At 38.1% G+C, this 17,320-nt stretch overlaps 1 protein-coding gene across 6 annotated transcripts in view; it reads left to right on the top strand.

Annotated features, from left to right (window-relative positions):
- The window catches only part of prickle2b (prickle homolog 2b), a 152,349-nt gene that overhangs the window by 125,711 nt on the left and 9,318 nt on the right, over positions 1-17,320 (top strand). For all 6 annotated transcript variants that reach the window (XM_052017716.1, XM_052017718.1, XM_052017717.1 and 3 more), the window contains 4 exons: positions 7,665-7,778; positions 11,023-11,160; positions 13,238-13,441; positions 16,552-16,738. In XM_052017716.1, the coding sequence (XP_051873676.1) occupies positions 7,665-7,778; positions 11,023-11,160; positions 13,238-13,441; positions 16,552-16,738 (643 nt within the window). The remainder of the gene's footprint in view (positions 1-7,664; positions 7,779-11,022; positions 11,161-13,237; positions 13,442-16,551; positions 16,739-17,320) is intronic.

Genomic DNA, 17,320 nt, shown 5'->3' with positions numbered 1-17,320 from the left:
TTATCTTTGTTTATTTAACTTATAATTTAAAATATTAATATTTTCAGTTAAATGTCATGGAGTCACAGAGATACAGCATGGAAACAGGCCTTTTGGCACACTGTCCACTGATCATCAAAAACCCACTTTTACATTAATCCTACAGTAATCCCATTTTAATCTCCCCACATTCCCATCAACTTCCCCAGATTTTACTAATCGTCTACACACTATGGCCAATTTACAGTTGCCAATTGACCTGCCAACGTGCACTTTCTTGGGATGTGGGAGGAAACCGGAGCACCCAGAGGAATCCCATGTGGTCACAAGGAGAACATGCAAATTCCACACAGACAGCACTGGAGGTCAGACTTGAAACCAGGTTGCTGAAGCTGTGAGGCAGCAGCTCTACTCACTGTAGCACTGTGCCACCATAAAAATGTGTTGTACGTGAATTTATTTGTAAAAAAAATTCTATTTTGTTTAATTATTTTTATCCTTTTGATTTTTTTTAATGTCTGATCATGATACACATTTAGAAGCAGTTTAATGACTTAAAGCAGTCCAGTGACCATTGACAGCAACAAGCTGTCAAAGGCCCAGCATAGTAGTCCTGGGGTAGGGTCTCAGTATCCTCCACCTGTTCTGGTTCTTCTGGATTGTTCCACTTCGCAGGATAGCTATGCCAGCAAGACCGGGAACTTAATCTAAACCACAGGGACACAAAAGGTTAGTGCACTAGTTCTGCTCCATCCTTCCCTTGCCCTCTTTTTTTGTAGCTTTGCAATTTTTTATCCAATTCCCTCTGAAAGGCCACAATGGAGCCTGCCTCTATCACATCTATTTTTCCTTATGTCATTATCAATTTCTCATTAAGCAAAACATCATAAGTCAGAAAGGCTAGATCATATCCCTTTACACCTATCACATTATTCATACACATTCTACAGGTGAAGCAGCAATTTGCTTATACTTCCTCCAATTCGTTGTACTGCATTCACTGTTCATATGTGGTTTTCTTTATCTTGGGAAACCAAATTTTCCAGAACATCTCCCTTCAGTTCAGAGCTTCCATGTTCCTTTAATTGACTTTAATTATCCAACTCACCCCTGTTCTAATCCCATTTTCTATCTCTCTCTTCAGCTTACACTGTTTGAACCAAGCCCAAAGCAATCTCAAGGAACACCTCATCTTCTGACTAGACACAAATCAGCCTTCTGGACACACTGAGCCCAGCAATTTCAGATAATCAACAACCTTGTATCCCATGTTTCTAGCCTACCTTTGGTTATTCACAAATTCCTTTAGATAGTTTTTAGGCGAGGTTTAAAGATCGGCACAACATTGTGGGCTGAAGGGCCTGTATTGTGCTGTATTTTCTATGGTTCTATGGTTTACCACCTCCTTTCACCTGTCTCTGTCATCTCTTTTTGTTATTTAATGTCTTTAATTCTGATTTCCCCTTTGTTTACTTTTCCCCTCACTCTCTGCATCTTAAATCCTGTAAATCTCTCTCTATTTCCACTTCAAATGATAGGTCATCAAGCTGAAACATCATCATTAAACAACATACACAAAATGCTGGAGGAATTCAGCGGGGCAGGCAGCATCTATGGAGGGAAATGAACAGTCAACATTTTGGGCCGATACCCTTCATCAGGACTAGAAAGAACTGGACTTCCTCCCCCAACCCTCCCACCTACTTACCTTTGCCCTCTCACCTGGATTCACCTATAACCCTTCAGCTCATTCTCCTCCCCCCACCCCTGCTTTTATTCTGGCTTCTACATTCTTTCTTTCCAGTCCTGTCGAAGGGTCTCAGCCCGAAACATCAACTGTTCATCTCCCCCCATAGTTGCTGCCTGGCCTGCTGAGTTCCTCCAGCATTTTGTGTGTGTTGCTCTAGATTTCCAGCATCTGCAGTCTCTCTTGTGTCTTCATTATCATTAAACCTATTTCTCTGCCCACAGATTTTGCCTGATTTGCTCAGTGTTTCCTTCATTTTCTTTTTTTTATCGCAAATGCTGAACAATGTTAAGGAAACCAGGGCATATGAGGTTAGCAGGACACTGAGATCATCTTGAATGGCAGAGCAGGCATGAAGGGCTGAATGATCTTCTGCTGCTCCTGTATCTTATGTTCTTATTGTCAAAAAATATTTCCATTATTGAACTGGTCTTTGGAATATTCGGGTTTTTCCCTATTTGCAAAGGAATTAAGGAATTTCTGTGTTACATCAGTGGCTACCTGATTTGTTAAAAACGGCATTGAAGTTGAGTTGTGTCTTTTATATGCCACACAACTGATTTGAAAATGCAGTTATGGAACAAATCCAACACATCTGATATGGCATAGTGCAAAAAATGAAATTGAATCACTCTCCCCATATGTATAACTTGCCTAAGCATGGACACTGCTGGGTGCACAGACGTGACATCATTTGACAAGCTTTGCACTTTTATCAACACTACTACATTGATAGGGAACATACACTTAAGAAACTGTACAGGTCTGAAGGAAGAAAGCAGGCCTTAAGAGGAGGATGAAAGTTTGCTTAACTCTGAATTAAAAGTGTGTTCTTAGTTGAACTACTTACAAAGAGCCTAACGCTGAAGCTAACCATGGAATCTTCTCTGATGGGTCGGCTTCTCTGCCTGCTCCAGAAAAGGCAACTGCCTTTCTTTGAAAGGAGCCTTGACCACTCTGATCCTTTCCCTGGATATCCAGTTGTATCAATATGATATCCAATCATCAATCAGTGACACAGGATACATGCTGCAATCTCTATCCCATTTGGGTAAGGTGGATAAAATTTGGAATGACTTCAATACACTGGCAGAAAATTTTAAATGAGTGTAAATTTGTCAGGTGGAAAATGGAGGAGCAGTCAAGACAGGATCGGAATACTCAAACCTAGCGGCAACAAAGGGATAGATAAAAGCTTTCAGCCATAGATGAAATATGAGTGCAACCAAATAATTCTGAAAAGTTCTACTGCCATAGAGATAAAAGGGATGAAAACACACTGTAATTCAAAATCACACCAAAAATGTGAGTGGTTGGGCTCTGCTTCAAAGAATTTCTTGGAATGAGAACAGTAAGCTAAGTTTGTGACAGGATCCAAAGACAATTTCTTTAGTTTTCCAATATTTAGTCATAGTTCCAATATTTAAGTCACTTTTTGTTCAACCAATATTGAATGTTGGAAAGATAGTTTGACGAATCTGAGACAGTGAAGTAGTCCAGACAAATTGTGACGGATAGAACTGAGAATTAATAGCTCATGTGCAGAACCCGATGTTGTGTCTTAGAATAAAATTGCTGAGAGGTAACATGTAGATAAGAAATAGGAGAGAATCAGGATAGATCCTTGAGGATTTTGGGAGGCAGCCTTGTGGGAGTGAGCAGAAAAACAGTTGCAGGTTTGATAAATGAGACCAGAACCAAGGAAAAGTAGTTACACTCAGGATGAAAATTTGGGCAGGACTTAATAAGAAAGGGAATTGATGAAGGGGCTGTAAATAGAAAGAGCTTGGGTTTTTTTTAAGCTGAGGGTGATTTCAATGGGCTTTAAAGTGCAGAACACTACCTGAGGATAGAGATCCATTAATAATATTAGCCAGCATTGGGTCCCAGAAGCAAAGTTGGGGTGTCAGTAGTTTTTATATGTAAGAAAGTTAGTGACTGTCAATCCAACAACTTCATGGTTACTTTAACAGCTGTTGTTTATTCTTAGGCTGTCTCAGTAAGATTTGATCTTACATTCACTAAATTAATAATCCAAATTCTGGATTCCATTTTCAACCTTGCTTTATTAAACCTCTTATCAGCCAGTGCAAAACTGTATTTCACCTGCAATACCAGTGTATGGCCATTACAAATTTTCATGGCATTAGTCACTCCTGTTAACTTCCCAAGCAGCTTGTATTTGTGGAAGATAAATCACACTGTCATGTTTAATAATTGGATCTGGGACTTAATAATACTGTGCTCATGACCCATACCAAGTATCTTGCACTTGTATGTTTATTTCTTTAATTTGCCCAAGTGGGTCTAATCAGCCCTAAAAATTATTAACTATTTGTTTCACGGTAGGGTAAAATAAACATATAGAATAATGATGAAAAACACTACGATGTTGGAGGAAATCAGCAGGCCAGGCAGCATCCATGGAGAAAAGCAAGCAGTCAACGTTTCGGGTCAGGACCCTTCTTCAGGACTGGAATTCTTCAGGACATATAGAATAGTCAGACTTCAATCTCGTTATTTATCTTTGTGTAATGATATAAAATGGAAAAGATACAAGGCTAGGCAATATTTGTAGATTATCTTAATGACTTGAAATAAACTACATGTAACCAACTCCCAGCCTCTCCCATCATATTTTCCTCAGGATAAGTCTTTGGAATCGTTCCCTTAAAAACTGACAAATATGAAGTCTTGCTGAACAGGCATGCCTCTTTGCCAGCATGCCCCAGCTTCCATCCTATTGTTCACAGCCAAAATCAAGATCAAGGGCTTTGCAAAACAATGAATCTGAGGTGTTTCTTTTAGATTTCCAAGACCAGTTAATAACTTGCATATTTACAGTTACCAACATCACAGCTGGTAATTGGCTCATTGACATTTCAGAATTTTAGTTTACTTGTCTGGATACCATATGTTTTTAGAAATCCAACATCAACATTAGCCTTTTTCCTCAGCTTTTTCAATGGAAAATCCCAAATGTGTCTACCCTAGCTCACTAGTTCTATTCTGAATACTTTATATTTCATGTTGACTTCAAATTGGATTGGCAACTTTAATCTTCCTGGTTTTCCTTCCTCTGGACGATAAATTTCCTTTAATTTATTTTCTCTACACCACCACTTCGTTTGCTTCTATTCTTCCTCATCTTGTAACAACATACATTGTATTTCAAAAGTGCTTTATTAGAAAGTTGTGAAAAGAACTATTTTAATATAAATTCTTCCTTTGTTTTCTTTCTGTATTCATGCAATATTCATGTAATCTTCCTGAACAACAGTGGTTCACTTTCTGTTGAGTTTATGGGTTATCCTCCACCAGGCTGGAACCTAGAGTCCATTCTGACATTAATATGCTAGTGAACCCTATACTCATGCACAACTACTTCAGCAGTACTTTTAACTACTTCTCTATTGGCAAGTTCCTGTTTCCAGAAATATTCCCAAAATAATTGCTCTTGAAGTTTTGAAGCTCGAAATTCTTCAATATATGCTTTCTCATGCTGAAAATGCATGTATGGATGAGAAGTTGTGCACATTAAGGTGAGACTCCTAGACTTTGTTACCATGCACAAGCCCCAAGTCGTCATGTGCAGAAGAATGGGTTTTCCATGAGCACACGTACTCAAAGAATCTTCCTCCACTGTCTCCCACAGTTGCAGAGAGTATTGTGTGGATCTGAGTTGGGGGCAAGTGGGGAGGTATTTTGTGGCAAAGGCAGATGCAGGGGTGGCGCAGGTGGATAAAAAATTGCAAGGAAGAGAGGTCTACCAGGGTGGAGGGAGGATTAAGGGGATAGGCAAGATGAAGGCAGAAGTGCAACTGAAGAAATGATCCAAGATTCCATTACAGTGTTGGCAAAAAGTTGTGGAGGTGTGGTGAAGGTATGGCACTGATCACAAAAGTTGGGAAAATAGAGAAGATTTATGTCCCACTAACAGCATGAATAGTGTCAGACTTTTAACCAGACTAGAATAGGCATCAATTTTCCAGTGCTCTATGCCTACTTTGTGCACGGACCCAACAGCTGCAATAGAGTTTCACACAGTGGTGTACTATGCACTGATTAATGCCCTGTGTGTTCGTGTGTTATATGCAGAGCGGCACCAGGTGGAATTTCCAGGAGTGTACTACATACTCACCTACACAATGTGCCAAGTCAGATTTAGGTTCAATTTGCTCCTTCAGCACAAAATAATGTTTCACTACATGAGGGAATTAGTCAGCCCTGCTCATTAATCTTTCTCTTAATTCTTCATAGTACCATTTGTGGAAGTCTAATTCTATTCTTTCCTATATTGTTGCTTTCAACTTAAACTACATAATCTTTTGCATTGCTCCATCCATTACCAAATTTGATCCTTGAATATTTCCATAAAATCATATGCCCATTGCCCCAACTGTGGGAACACCTGTCAATTGCTGCTACTTTGTCTAGCAATCATTTTCTTCATAGTGCCATGTTTCTCATGGTTGCTGCACAGTCCAGCAGTGTCAAGACAAAAGCACTAGAGGCATAGAAAGTGAATTGTAGCCTTAGGTACACCTTTGTCAAACAGGACTAAAGGTAATTTGAAAGATATTTGTAGATCTTTATCTTAAATCCAATGTCATCTGTTGGTGAAAATCACAATAATTCTTAAGGCATAACTTAAGATTTGCTGTTGGCTATGTAAACACTTCCAGAAAGTGGTAAATGGAAGACATGTAATGTGCGTCATCTTTAATCATAGCAAATGTCACTTGGAGAAATATTCCCACCTTGAATAGCGCAGCTTGATTTAATTATAGCTGTTGTCAGTAGAAGAACAATTACACTTTGCAACCATGCCTGCAGTTTTCAGTTAAACTCTCAGTGGACTAGAATAAAATGATCTGCTTTTGTTTCCCAGTTAAATATATTGTTAGGGATATGCTACATATTATCATTTATATTTCTACAAAGTTGCATCTTTTAAAATCAAACTGCAAAATACATGAGAAATCATGGGTAAGAATTAGGAAATGTTTGTAAAGAAGCAATTTAATGGAAGAGGATCCTTATTGAAGGAATAATCTATCTATTGCAACCAAATTTCTTTTCTGTCTCGAAACTTGCTCGATATTACCCACAGGGAAAGGTGCCACTTCCTTTGCCACTTTTATCACAGTTCATCATTTCTCACTTTCAACCAAGTAATTGTTATTTCAGGGGACAGTAGAATCCACAATAGGGGAAAAATGTTTTGTATTGGTGGCACAAATATGTCAAGGAGTAGATGCAAGTAACGATCATGTCCTGGAAATCCTAAAAGATCTCATTATTGTACTATATTAAATCATGAAATTATAATGTAATTTCTATTCAGTATTTTGAGAACAATAGCAAAGAATAGGACAAGCAAGTGAAATATGCCATTTACCAATTAACTAGTTTCTCCAAATGGCAGTACTACGTAACCCAACCCAAACCCAAAAATGGAATCATGCCAAAAAATTTCTCTTGAGGTTACAAGTGTGCCACTTATCCTTTTGATCTGGATGACTACACTATTAGTCACACACAACGTAACTGTCAGGAGACCTAGACTGCAGGGAGAGAGGAGGGGTTTGCAGAGGTGTAAAGCAGCACATAGTCATTGTTAACAGTGCAAAAGAGATAAATGCAAAAGCTGGAAATGAACTGAAAAGCAGAAAATATTAGAAATGCATGTTGTATTAAAGCCTTGAAATGAGTAAAAGGAATTTAGTATTTCCCTTCTGACTTTTTCTCCCTATAGCTTCCATCATTATTACCCATTTTATTTACAACAATTAGATTATGATTAATGAACCCAGAGTTTTATGAACCCTGGGTTTATGAATTTTATGAATTAGATTATGAACCCAGAGTTTTATTTTACTGAAATGATAAGAATGAAACTAATATTTCTAATCATAAACCATACTCTCATGCACAGGTACATCAGTACTACAACTGTCTCCCCGAAGATAAAGTTCCTTATGTTAACAGCCCTGGAGAGAAGTATAGAATTAAGCAGCTGTTACATCAACTACCACCACATGACAATGAGGTAATTGTAATATTATATAACCTGTTGTATGCATAGTGTGCAGTACACTCAGAGCACCACAAAATCCTTTGCAGAATAATAATTATTCAAAAATATTTGTATATAACCAATGCACTTTTAGATGTTTGTGCTCCTCAGTTCCTGTAGCATCTGTGTTACAGTGTTGAACTTGTATCATTTTAAAACCTTGAAAATTAACTGCATCAGAAACTCTAGCAATAATCATTGTTACTTAAGGAGTACACAGCTTGATATCATTGTTGATGGAATCTATTTTGGGGACATAAATATAAAAGTACTTACAAGAAAGAATCTTTTATGGCTATGTAATATAAAAGTACTTACAAATATATTAAACAACAACTGCAGAATTTTTGTAGAATGCTAACATTTTTTATTCTGGAGTACCTCTGCGTTTGTTTGCATTTAATGCTATGTACCATGTTGTGGTGTTGATAAATGTGGCCTGATACATCTTTGACTCTTCAACCAAAATTTAATTCAAAGAATATCATGCAGTCTTGCAAGTCAAGAATCTAGTAATCCCACTATCCCTGAATATATAATTTCAATTTAGAATATTCAGCATAGAAGGCAGACATACATAAACTGTCCAAGAATGACTGGGTTCATTTGTTGGGGTGACAAGCCTGGCAGGATGTTTTTGGGGGTGTGGTCTCTCATTGCTTCACCGCTTGCTCACATACTTCCTTTCTTTCAACTGAGAGTGCTCTATTCCTATCTTTTCCAAGCAAAAGCTCGATATGTTGTGATGTTCTGTTGCTGATCAGACTACAGCAATAAATAGAATTTCTCTAAATTTTCGTATTTGATAAAACTATATATTAACTTCCTTTGTTATTTAGAATTCTTGGATTAATCAAGGATTCATTCTTTTAAAATTAGAGCACAGGAAACTGTGGCTTAGTTTAATCTATGCACCTAGACTAATGATCTGGAAACACAAGCTCAGATCCCACAACAACAGATGGGGAATTTGAATTAGGTTAATTGACAAATCTAAATTTTGTTTAAAAAAACTTTGCATCTGTAATGATGACCATGAAACCAACTGGTTGTCATGGAAACCCACGTGGTTCACCAGTATCCTTGGAAAGAGAACTGCCAGTCTTTGCTGATGTGGTCTACAGGTCCCCTTCAAAATAGTGTGGCAAGATACTTGGCTAAACGTTAGTGTTGAAACATAATAAAAATATACCAAATGGAGAACTAAACTTCAAGATACAGATATGGCAAAGATTTCCCAATCCATTTGACCTTGCGAGGTCCTCCTCCTGAACGTCTGAGCTCAGCTGTCTAAATTTAGATAGCTGTCCCATAGACAAATAAAGAGACACCTTGATACAGTTGAATTCATTGAATCATATCTTTCATGTAACATCCAAGGTTCCTCCATATGATACCTAGGTGTATCTGATCAACTGGCACAACAAGCCCACCAGACATGGCAACACCTTCATTTTTACAGTGAGGTGGGATAAGCCCTGAGAGTCCTCAAAGTTCAGTCTGGTCTTCATAAGGTCTCATTGCAGCATTTCAAACAAAGGCTAGGACTAATTATCACCTCCCATCCTCAACTGATTAATCAGCCCTCCTCCATGTTAAGCAGTTCTTGGTAAAAGCATTGGGGATGGAAAGGACACAATGTATTCTGGGTAGGAGATATCTGTGTCTATCATGAGGAGTATCTTGGTAACAAAATCACTGACCAAACCTTGAAGCATATAATGTGAGAGAACTAAGGTGGGCACAAAGCACATTTGGCCTTGACTAAACCAGTCTACGTGATAAAGATTCATTTGTCAATGAAAGATTGGCAATTAGGAGCATAGCACAATCCTTATGGAGGCACAATCTCTCTTTCTTCCCAATATTATGCCAAAGGGGATAGATTCAGAACTGATCGAGAAACTCAAAACTGGGCATCCGTGAGGTGCAGTGGGCCATCTGTACAAGTGCATTTTACTGCAATCTGTAATCACATGGTCTGTTGTATCTATACATTACTATTAGTGCCAAACCAGGAAAGGAATGCAGAAGATCATGTCAGGTGCAACACTAATCCTAAAAATAAGGTGCCAGCCTGACAATGCTACAACACAGGGTTATATCTGTGGAAAATATCAAAAGCAGCATGCAACAGACTGAGCAGAAAATGGCGCAACCAACAAATCAAAACAAAACTTGCCAGTTATATATGGTGATGGTCAATTAGACAACTAACAGAAGGAGGAAACTCCTCATCCTCATCCATCATCAGCTGGAAGTGCCAAATGAATGATCAGTCTTGATCTCTTTTTGAGAACCCCACTATCACAGAAGCTAGTTTTTACCAATTTGTTTCGGTCTACGTGATATCAAGACATGTTTGAGATCCCTACAGTAAAATCTTTGGGATCAGATAACATCCCAGCTAAAGTGCTCCAGAACTATCTACAGCTTTGGCCAAGCTGTTCCAGTACAGTTACTGCAATGGCATGTGCAATATGGAAACTGATAACAAATAACATTTGTGCCACATATTCCAGGCACTGGTTATCTCCAATGGAATAGAGTCTAACCACCTAAACTTGACATTCAATGGCATTACCATTGCCAAGTCTATCCAAAAACAAAGCACTTGATTGGTACCCTTTGCATCACCCCAACTGCTTGCTATCTCCACCAATGGCACCCATCATCTTCAGAATGTACCTTCTACAAATTATACTTAAGCAGTTCACCAGAGCTACCTCAATTGCACCTCCTTTAACGTTCTACCAGCTAAAAATACATGGGCAGCAAGCACATAGGGAAGCCACCACCTTTAGCTTCTCCTAGAACCTGTAAACTATTGTCACCGGGTCTAACTCTGGAACTCCCTACCCCAAGGCACTGAGAGAGGAAATGTACCTCAAGATAAATACATGCTACGATCTTTTCAGGAGCATTATGTTAGATCTAAATAGCTTTACTGGTGACATCCAGCTGTCCTAAATTAATAAATATCCTTGTCAAAACCAGGCACTTACTATCAAATAAAAACAGCTAAGTGGTCAGGGTTATGAATTTCCCATTTCCATTGTATGTATCCTTCAGTTACCTGATCATAGTGAACTGTCTTGAAAAGGTAGTTGTCCCTTATCCCCTAATTTTATGGATCATTTCAGTTAAAAATTAACTTTTGACTGAGCACCATGCTTTATTATTGAAACTTTGATATGATTATGTGGTGCATTTTTAGGTTCGGTACTGCAATTCACTTGATGAAGAAGAAAAGAAAGAACTGCGTCTTTTTAGCAGTCAAAGAAAAAGGGAAAGTTTGGGAAGAGGTACTGTTAGACCATTCCCTATAACTATGACTGGTGCAATTTGTGAACAGGTAAGCAGTTATATTTTAAATAATAGTTATTGTTAGTCACTCTAAATTTGAAGTGACCGGTGAAACAATTCAACTTTCTTTAAAAGGTGCAATTGGGGGAGAGGGGTCAGGGGGCTCACAGGAGGAGGCTTGTGTGAAACACAAACAGTTGCTTAGCCTGCTTCTATATTGTATAACTTTATATAAATGTCATTTAAAAATTAATCATAACTTTTAACAGCATTGTAATCTCTTGTTTTTTTTAACCTTCCTCTCCATGCAAAGGCACTGACTGTTCATTGTGGTCAAGTTCCACTTACACTGGGAGACAACCAGAAACCAATTCCAATCCCTCTTAACTTTGCTCAGTTTATTCTTACAACAGTACAGCTAAGGTTAGAAATCTGGCAACCTGGACAGAAGCTGTATCTGATTGAACTTTAGGTGAATTTGATTCTAAGTTTGTAATTTTATTACTATATAGGATATCACAAAAATGCATATGTTAATTGTCATTATATTTGTGTATTAGTCTACTTGATTGATATCCCCTCCACCACTCTAAGCAATAATTCCCTCCAGTGCACTATGTAGCTGGCTGCAGTGTATACCAGCTACATAGTGCACTGCCATTACTTGTCTAGGCTACCACAGAGCACATCCCAACCTCTAGCACCAAGAAGGACAAGTGCTTCAGGTATGTGGGAATGCCACTGCCCGTATGTTCCCCTCTATTCTGACTTGTTCCTTAATCATCACTGGGTCTAAGTCTAAAAAAACCTCACTGAAAACACTATGAAAGTGCCTTCACCAGAAGTACCATTACCAGAATGGTTCATAAAAGCAGCTCACCTCCACCATCAAAGAGGCAATTCTGGACGGTTATAAATGATGATCTTGTCAACAAAGCCCAGATCCCATAAAATGAAGAAATTAAAATTAATGTCATTCTCTATACTGGTTTGGAATTGTCGATTTCTTAAGTTCATATCAACATAAAACTCACACCCAAACCCATTTTGATGTTCCTTTCTGCTCGCTCATATTTCATTGCTCTCATGGTATCTTAATTTCATCATCTCAAGTCAGAATTAAATGATGACAAATTGCATACTAGAGTAGAAAAACAACTTTGATCAAATTGACTAGATTCTAACTCTTCTTCCCCTTCCTCCCCTACCCACACATCTCTGAGTTGATTGATGATTCTATTTATTCAGAGTTGCAGCCCCTGTTAATAATTGGAAAAATCTACAAATGGAGGATAATATGTAATTTAACTGCCATATGTCGATTTTCCCAATTGTTAACAGAAATTTTGGGTTCTCTTCATGTGTTTTACATTCTCTGGTGTTATATCCTTCTCAAAAGAAAAAAAGGAAAAAAAAATCTCTGCTTTCCTGTGATCGCTTATTCTCTTTGAGACCCGTTATCGGTGTAATCTCATTGGTGACCTTTATGTGAACAATAAAGGAAGCCCTTGACCAAATCATTACATTTTTTCATCTCCCCGTATAAGTTCCAGGGCCTTGAGTGACATAGCTGTCACTCATTGTTACCAAGTCTGGGAGCAATGTCTGGAATTGAAGTTTCATCATGCAATGTTTATTTGAAGTTTAGCTCGAAGATTGCAAGTGTAGAGCCAGTAACAAGGAAAATTGTGGAAAGGACCCTTGAAAATGTGCTTAGGAGATGGACACACAAAAAAAAAGAGTTATATAAGCATTATTAGGCGTTGCCTCTAAAATGATTCTATAAGTAATGAGCTCTCTTACTCTCTGCTCACTCTAATTGGCATAAAAAATATAATTAGTTCTAGAATTAATGACAATGTATCAATAACTGAGATTGTCATAAACATGGAGGCACAACTAAGATATATGATTTTAAAAAATGCAAATCCATTTGAACAATTTGGAATTGTGATCATTATTAAAAGAAATGGATCAAAATAGGTTATGGTTTAAACTGAAACGTGTGTCTTCACTAATCTCGGCATTGTCTAAAAATTATTTTGCTTATATTTATTTGCTAATATTTATCAGGTATCTTTTAAAATGTGCAATATACCATAATGTTATCTTTAATTATAAATTAGTGTGGAGGACAAATCAGTGGAGGAGACATCGCTGTATTTGCCTCACGAGCAGGCCATGGAATTTGCTGGCATCCTCGGTGCTTTGTCTGTGCAACGTGCAATGAACTGTTGGTGGACCTTATTTATTTTTATCAAAATGGGAAGATATATTGTGGGAGACATCATGCTGAGCGATTGAAGCCCAGATGTGCAGCATGTGATGAGGTAAGTTGGCCAAAAAAAATTTAAAGAATAGCTTGTTATACAAAAATAGATTACTTTTAAACTTGAACATGATTATGTATGACTAATAAATTAACACACTTAGTATTTATCGTAATTATCAATCTTTTCCTTTTCTGTTCAATATCAGAATTCAACTTCCTTAAAGTTGTGATCTTATTGAAACATAAGATCCTAAAGGGGAATGACGGAGTAGATGTCAAGATATTTTGTCTAATAGAAAATTCTCGAATAAGGGACATAGTTATAAGATTAGGAAATAGTCATTTAAGACAAAGGTGCATCAGAACAACTTACAGAGGGGTGATGAATCTCTGCAATGCTCTACCCCAGAGAGCTATGGAGGCTAGATCATTGGGTATATTTAAAATGGAACTAGATACATTTTTGACAAATCATGAAATTGAGGGATTTGGGGAATTGGCACAGAAGAGATAAGGCCTGGGACAAGTCAGCTATGAATCATTGGGCAGGCTTGAGGGACTGAGTGGCCTACTCCTGCCACTTGTTTCTTATGTCCTTGTGACAGTTCATTGATGTTTGCCAGTTAATACAATATTGAACTTTTAATACTTGCTAGACTTTTGGCATTTACTTCATATAGGAACATTATATACAAATAAATTTATTTCAGTAACTCAAAGTGATTCACAGAAAAGAAATCTATTTTCTGGGCTGGCATTTGTTTTTAAAATGTCACCTGATGAAAAACCATATTATTATTTAATTCATCCTGTAAACAGGGCAAAACAATTTGCTTTACAGAGATGCATTATAGTCACCTGGCGCTTCTGTGTGCATGACACACTCAAGCAAAAAGCACATGGAATATGCATGAGTGATTTAAATTACCATGAAAGGCTTCTTATGAGTTGCCTCACTGAAAGTGCAGCATGTACTTCTCATTAGGAAACTAGGTGGCAAGGGTGGGGGCACTCACAGGAAATGTGGCTTAACCACTTTCACAAAGCACAGTACTTAAAGGAGTAATCATCCACTTGTAGTTTTACTGGGGAGTCAGGTACAGGTGGATACCTCAACAGACCACAAGATTCCAGCAGCAACTGATGTAAGAACTTTGGTGAGCTCAGAGCAACACTTAATATTTCATACCACTTTGCCTTTAGTAGTTGTCATCTCTATGGGTGTACAGCACAACCATGAGCAAAAGGAGAGGGCCCAAAGACAAAGCAGACATGGTGGGAGACCCCAAAGAAGTATGAGCAAACAGGCTCTTGCTCACAAGCCCTAATCTTTAAGGAGCAATATTTCTAGTATGTAAGGTTTTCTAAAGCAATAGTGACAGAGATCTGTTCCCTGCAGCAGAGCTCCAGTTTCGCACCAGTGCTTAAACTGCTCTGACTGTACATATGAAAGTCACTGTTACCCTGAACTCCTAAACCTCGAGGTCAGTTGACTCTACTCAGAGTGATCTATGGCTTGTTTCCAAATTGCAACACGCTTCTGAATCAGGGACATTACCTGTAGTCTGTGTTTGAGAAGAGACTTCATCTCCATTGATAGAGACCACTAACTAACGTGTGTGTTTATTTGAAGATTGCAAATCCCAGGGGTTTAAAGAGGCTTAAGAAACTCCACTCATGTAAGAATCCAAACTACCCGTGTCAGTCTGGAGCTCTACATATATTGCAAGGGCTGTTATTGTGTGACTATGTAGCTCATGACATGAAAACCCTTATTGTCATTGTACCTGGTGAGTTTATATGACTCCATTATTTATCCACAGTAGAATCAGTGGTAACCCCAGTTTCCAGCACGACACCGCACAGAAGGGCTAGTTCCTCAGATAAAAGAGCTATCCCCTCTTTCCTTGGCTTCTCGCCGACTTGTTCATACTACATATTGCTGGTATAACTAGACTAGGAGTCCCTCAGAGCCCAGTGAAGAACACCACCATGTCCTTTAGGTTCCAGTACTTGGACTGGTCTGGGGATCCCACGTAGTACTTGGAGTGGGTTTATTTTCTTGTTGTCATTTGCTGCATGCTAACTATCTACTCTCTTTGCGGGCACAGCCTCTTTGCATGATGACTTGCAAAGGAGGAAGAGCAGATCAGTGAGAAGCCCTCTTGGTTAAGCTGTTGGGGTGCACCTCTGAATTGGCGGACTCCCTTGTGTGTTGGACCTTGCTAAACTTGTGCATATAGAAATTATTAGCAATAAATTGTGTGCCAGATTTGCGCTGCAGACCAATTTAGAATTAACAATATTAATGCAATATTACTTTAGTACACAAATGAATGTGTGCATTTCCCTCCCCATTTTCCAAGGCTAAGCAGCTGACTTTGGGGGCCAGTATTTGGCAAAATAGTTTGCCTACAATCTTTTGTAAAGTGAATAACCACTGAGGCAATTTACACCAAATAGCTTTATGGAAACGCTTATTAAAAAGTGAAAATGTTCTCCAACAAGTGTTCAGAGCCTCTTGCCTACTACCTGCTATTCTCACTGTCCAGCTGTACTGACTCAGGTAAGCACCTCGTCTTGGTTACTCTTTGGAAGATCTGTCTCATGATAGTACCTATGTAAATTGCAGTTCTCTGCCTGGGTGAAGCCAGATTAAAGGCATGAACACAACCAGCAAGGTCAATAGTCGATACAAATGGGATCCCATGTCTCTTATGTCTAGTTGAACATCAGGAAACAAGTCAATGAATTCCCTCTACCTTAAAAAAAAACAAGATCCTCGGTAAAAGCGTGGTGAAATTAAGGTTCATGAAATTTATGTTTGTATGTTGACTTCAAAAAGTTTTTAAATCTAGAAAGTTGAACTGCGTCTGATTGCTGCTGATGTCATCATCTATTATCGTTCAGCTCCTATGGGAAGTGTCTGTGAGCAAAGTAGTATTCAAAGACTCAATATTTATGCAATTTGCATTATATGGAGAAAAGTGTGAAGGAAACAACCTTGTATTAATTTTATATCATGCAAATTTCCAGTCCTGTGGGGCTGTGGATTATGCCAAAAGATTTAATCAATGTTGATCCAATGCAGGGTTTAAAATGTAACTCCTTATATGCAAAGGTATGTTTTGTTCAGCTAAATAATATCAAATATATTTATTTTTATAGATAATATTTGCAGATGAGTGCACAGAGGCTGAAAGCAGGCATTGGCATATGAAACACTTCTGCTGCTTTGAGTGTGAAACTGCCCTGGGAGGCCAAAGATACATCATGAAAGAAGGTCGACCCTATTGTTGTAACTGCTTTGAGTCTCTATATGCAGAATATTGTGATACATGTGGTGAACATATAGGTAAGTCTGATTTTTATATCTATAGGGTATACATAATATATATTTATTAGTTAGCAGATTCAGTGATGCTGGCATAGCTGGCATTTATTGTTCATCCCTAATTAGCATTCCAAAGGGCAATCAACTTCATTGATGGATCTGCAGTCACAAATAGGCCAAAGCAGGTAAGCAAGGCAGATTTTTTTGTTTGAAGGACATTAGGTCACCATTCTTTTTTTTAAACAATTTAGTAGTTTCATAGTCATCGTTACTGATTCTACCTTGTTACTGCAGATTTTATTTAAATTCCCCGACTACTGATGTAGGATTCAAACTTGTATCTCTTTAGTCTGTCGTCCAGGCATCCAGTTGTTAGTCTCGTAATTTAACCATTATCCTACTATATCCTCAATGTTTAATCAAAGTATCATTCGAGTACATCTTGTGCCTTTACTGGACTTATTTAGTATATTAAACTGTAGATTCATGGAAGTTTAGAGACAGAAATAGATATATTTGTACTATCCTTTCGATACTTTTCAATTGTTTTAACAAAAAAAACCCTCTGCATGTGCTCACCCCCATTTACCTTGTAACTTTCTT

Source organism: Pristis pectinata, chromosome 6 (assembly GCF_009764475.1).
Source record: "Pristis pectinata isolate sPriPec2 chromosome 6, sPriPec2.1.pri, whole genome shotgun sequence".
Classification (NCBI taxonomy): domain Eukaryota; kingdom Metazoa; phylum Chordata; class Chondrichthyes; order Rhinopristiformes; family Pristidae; genus Pristis; species Pristis pectinata.
This window is presented reverse-complemented; position numbering and strand designations above follow the sequence as displayed.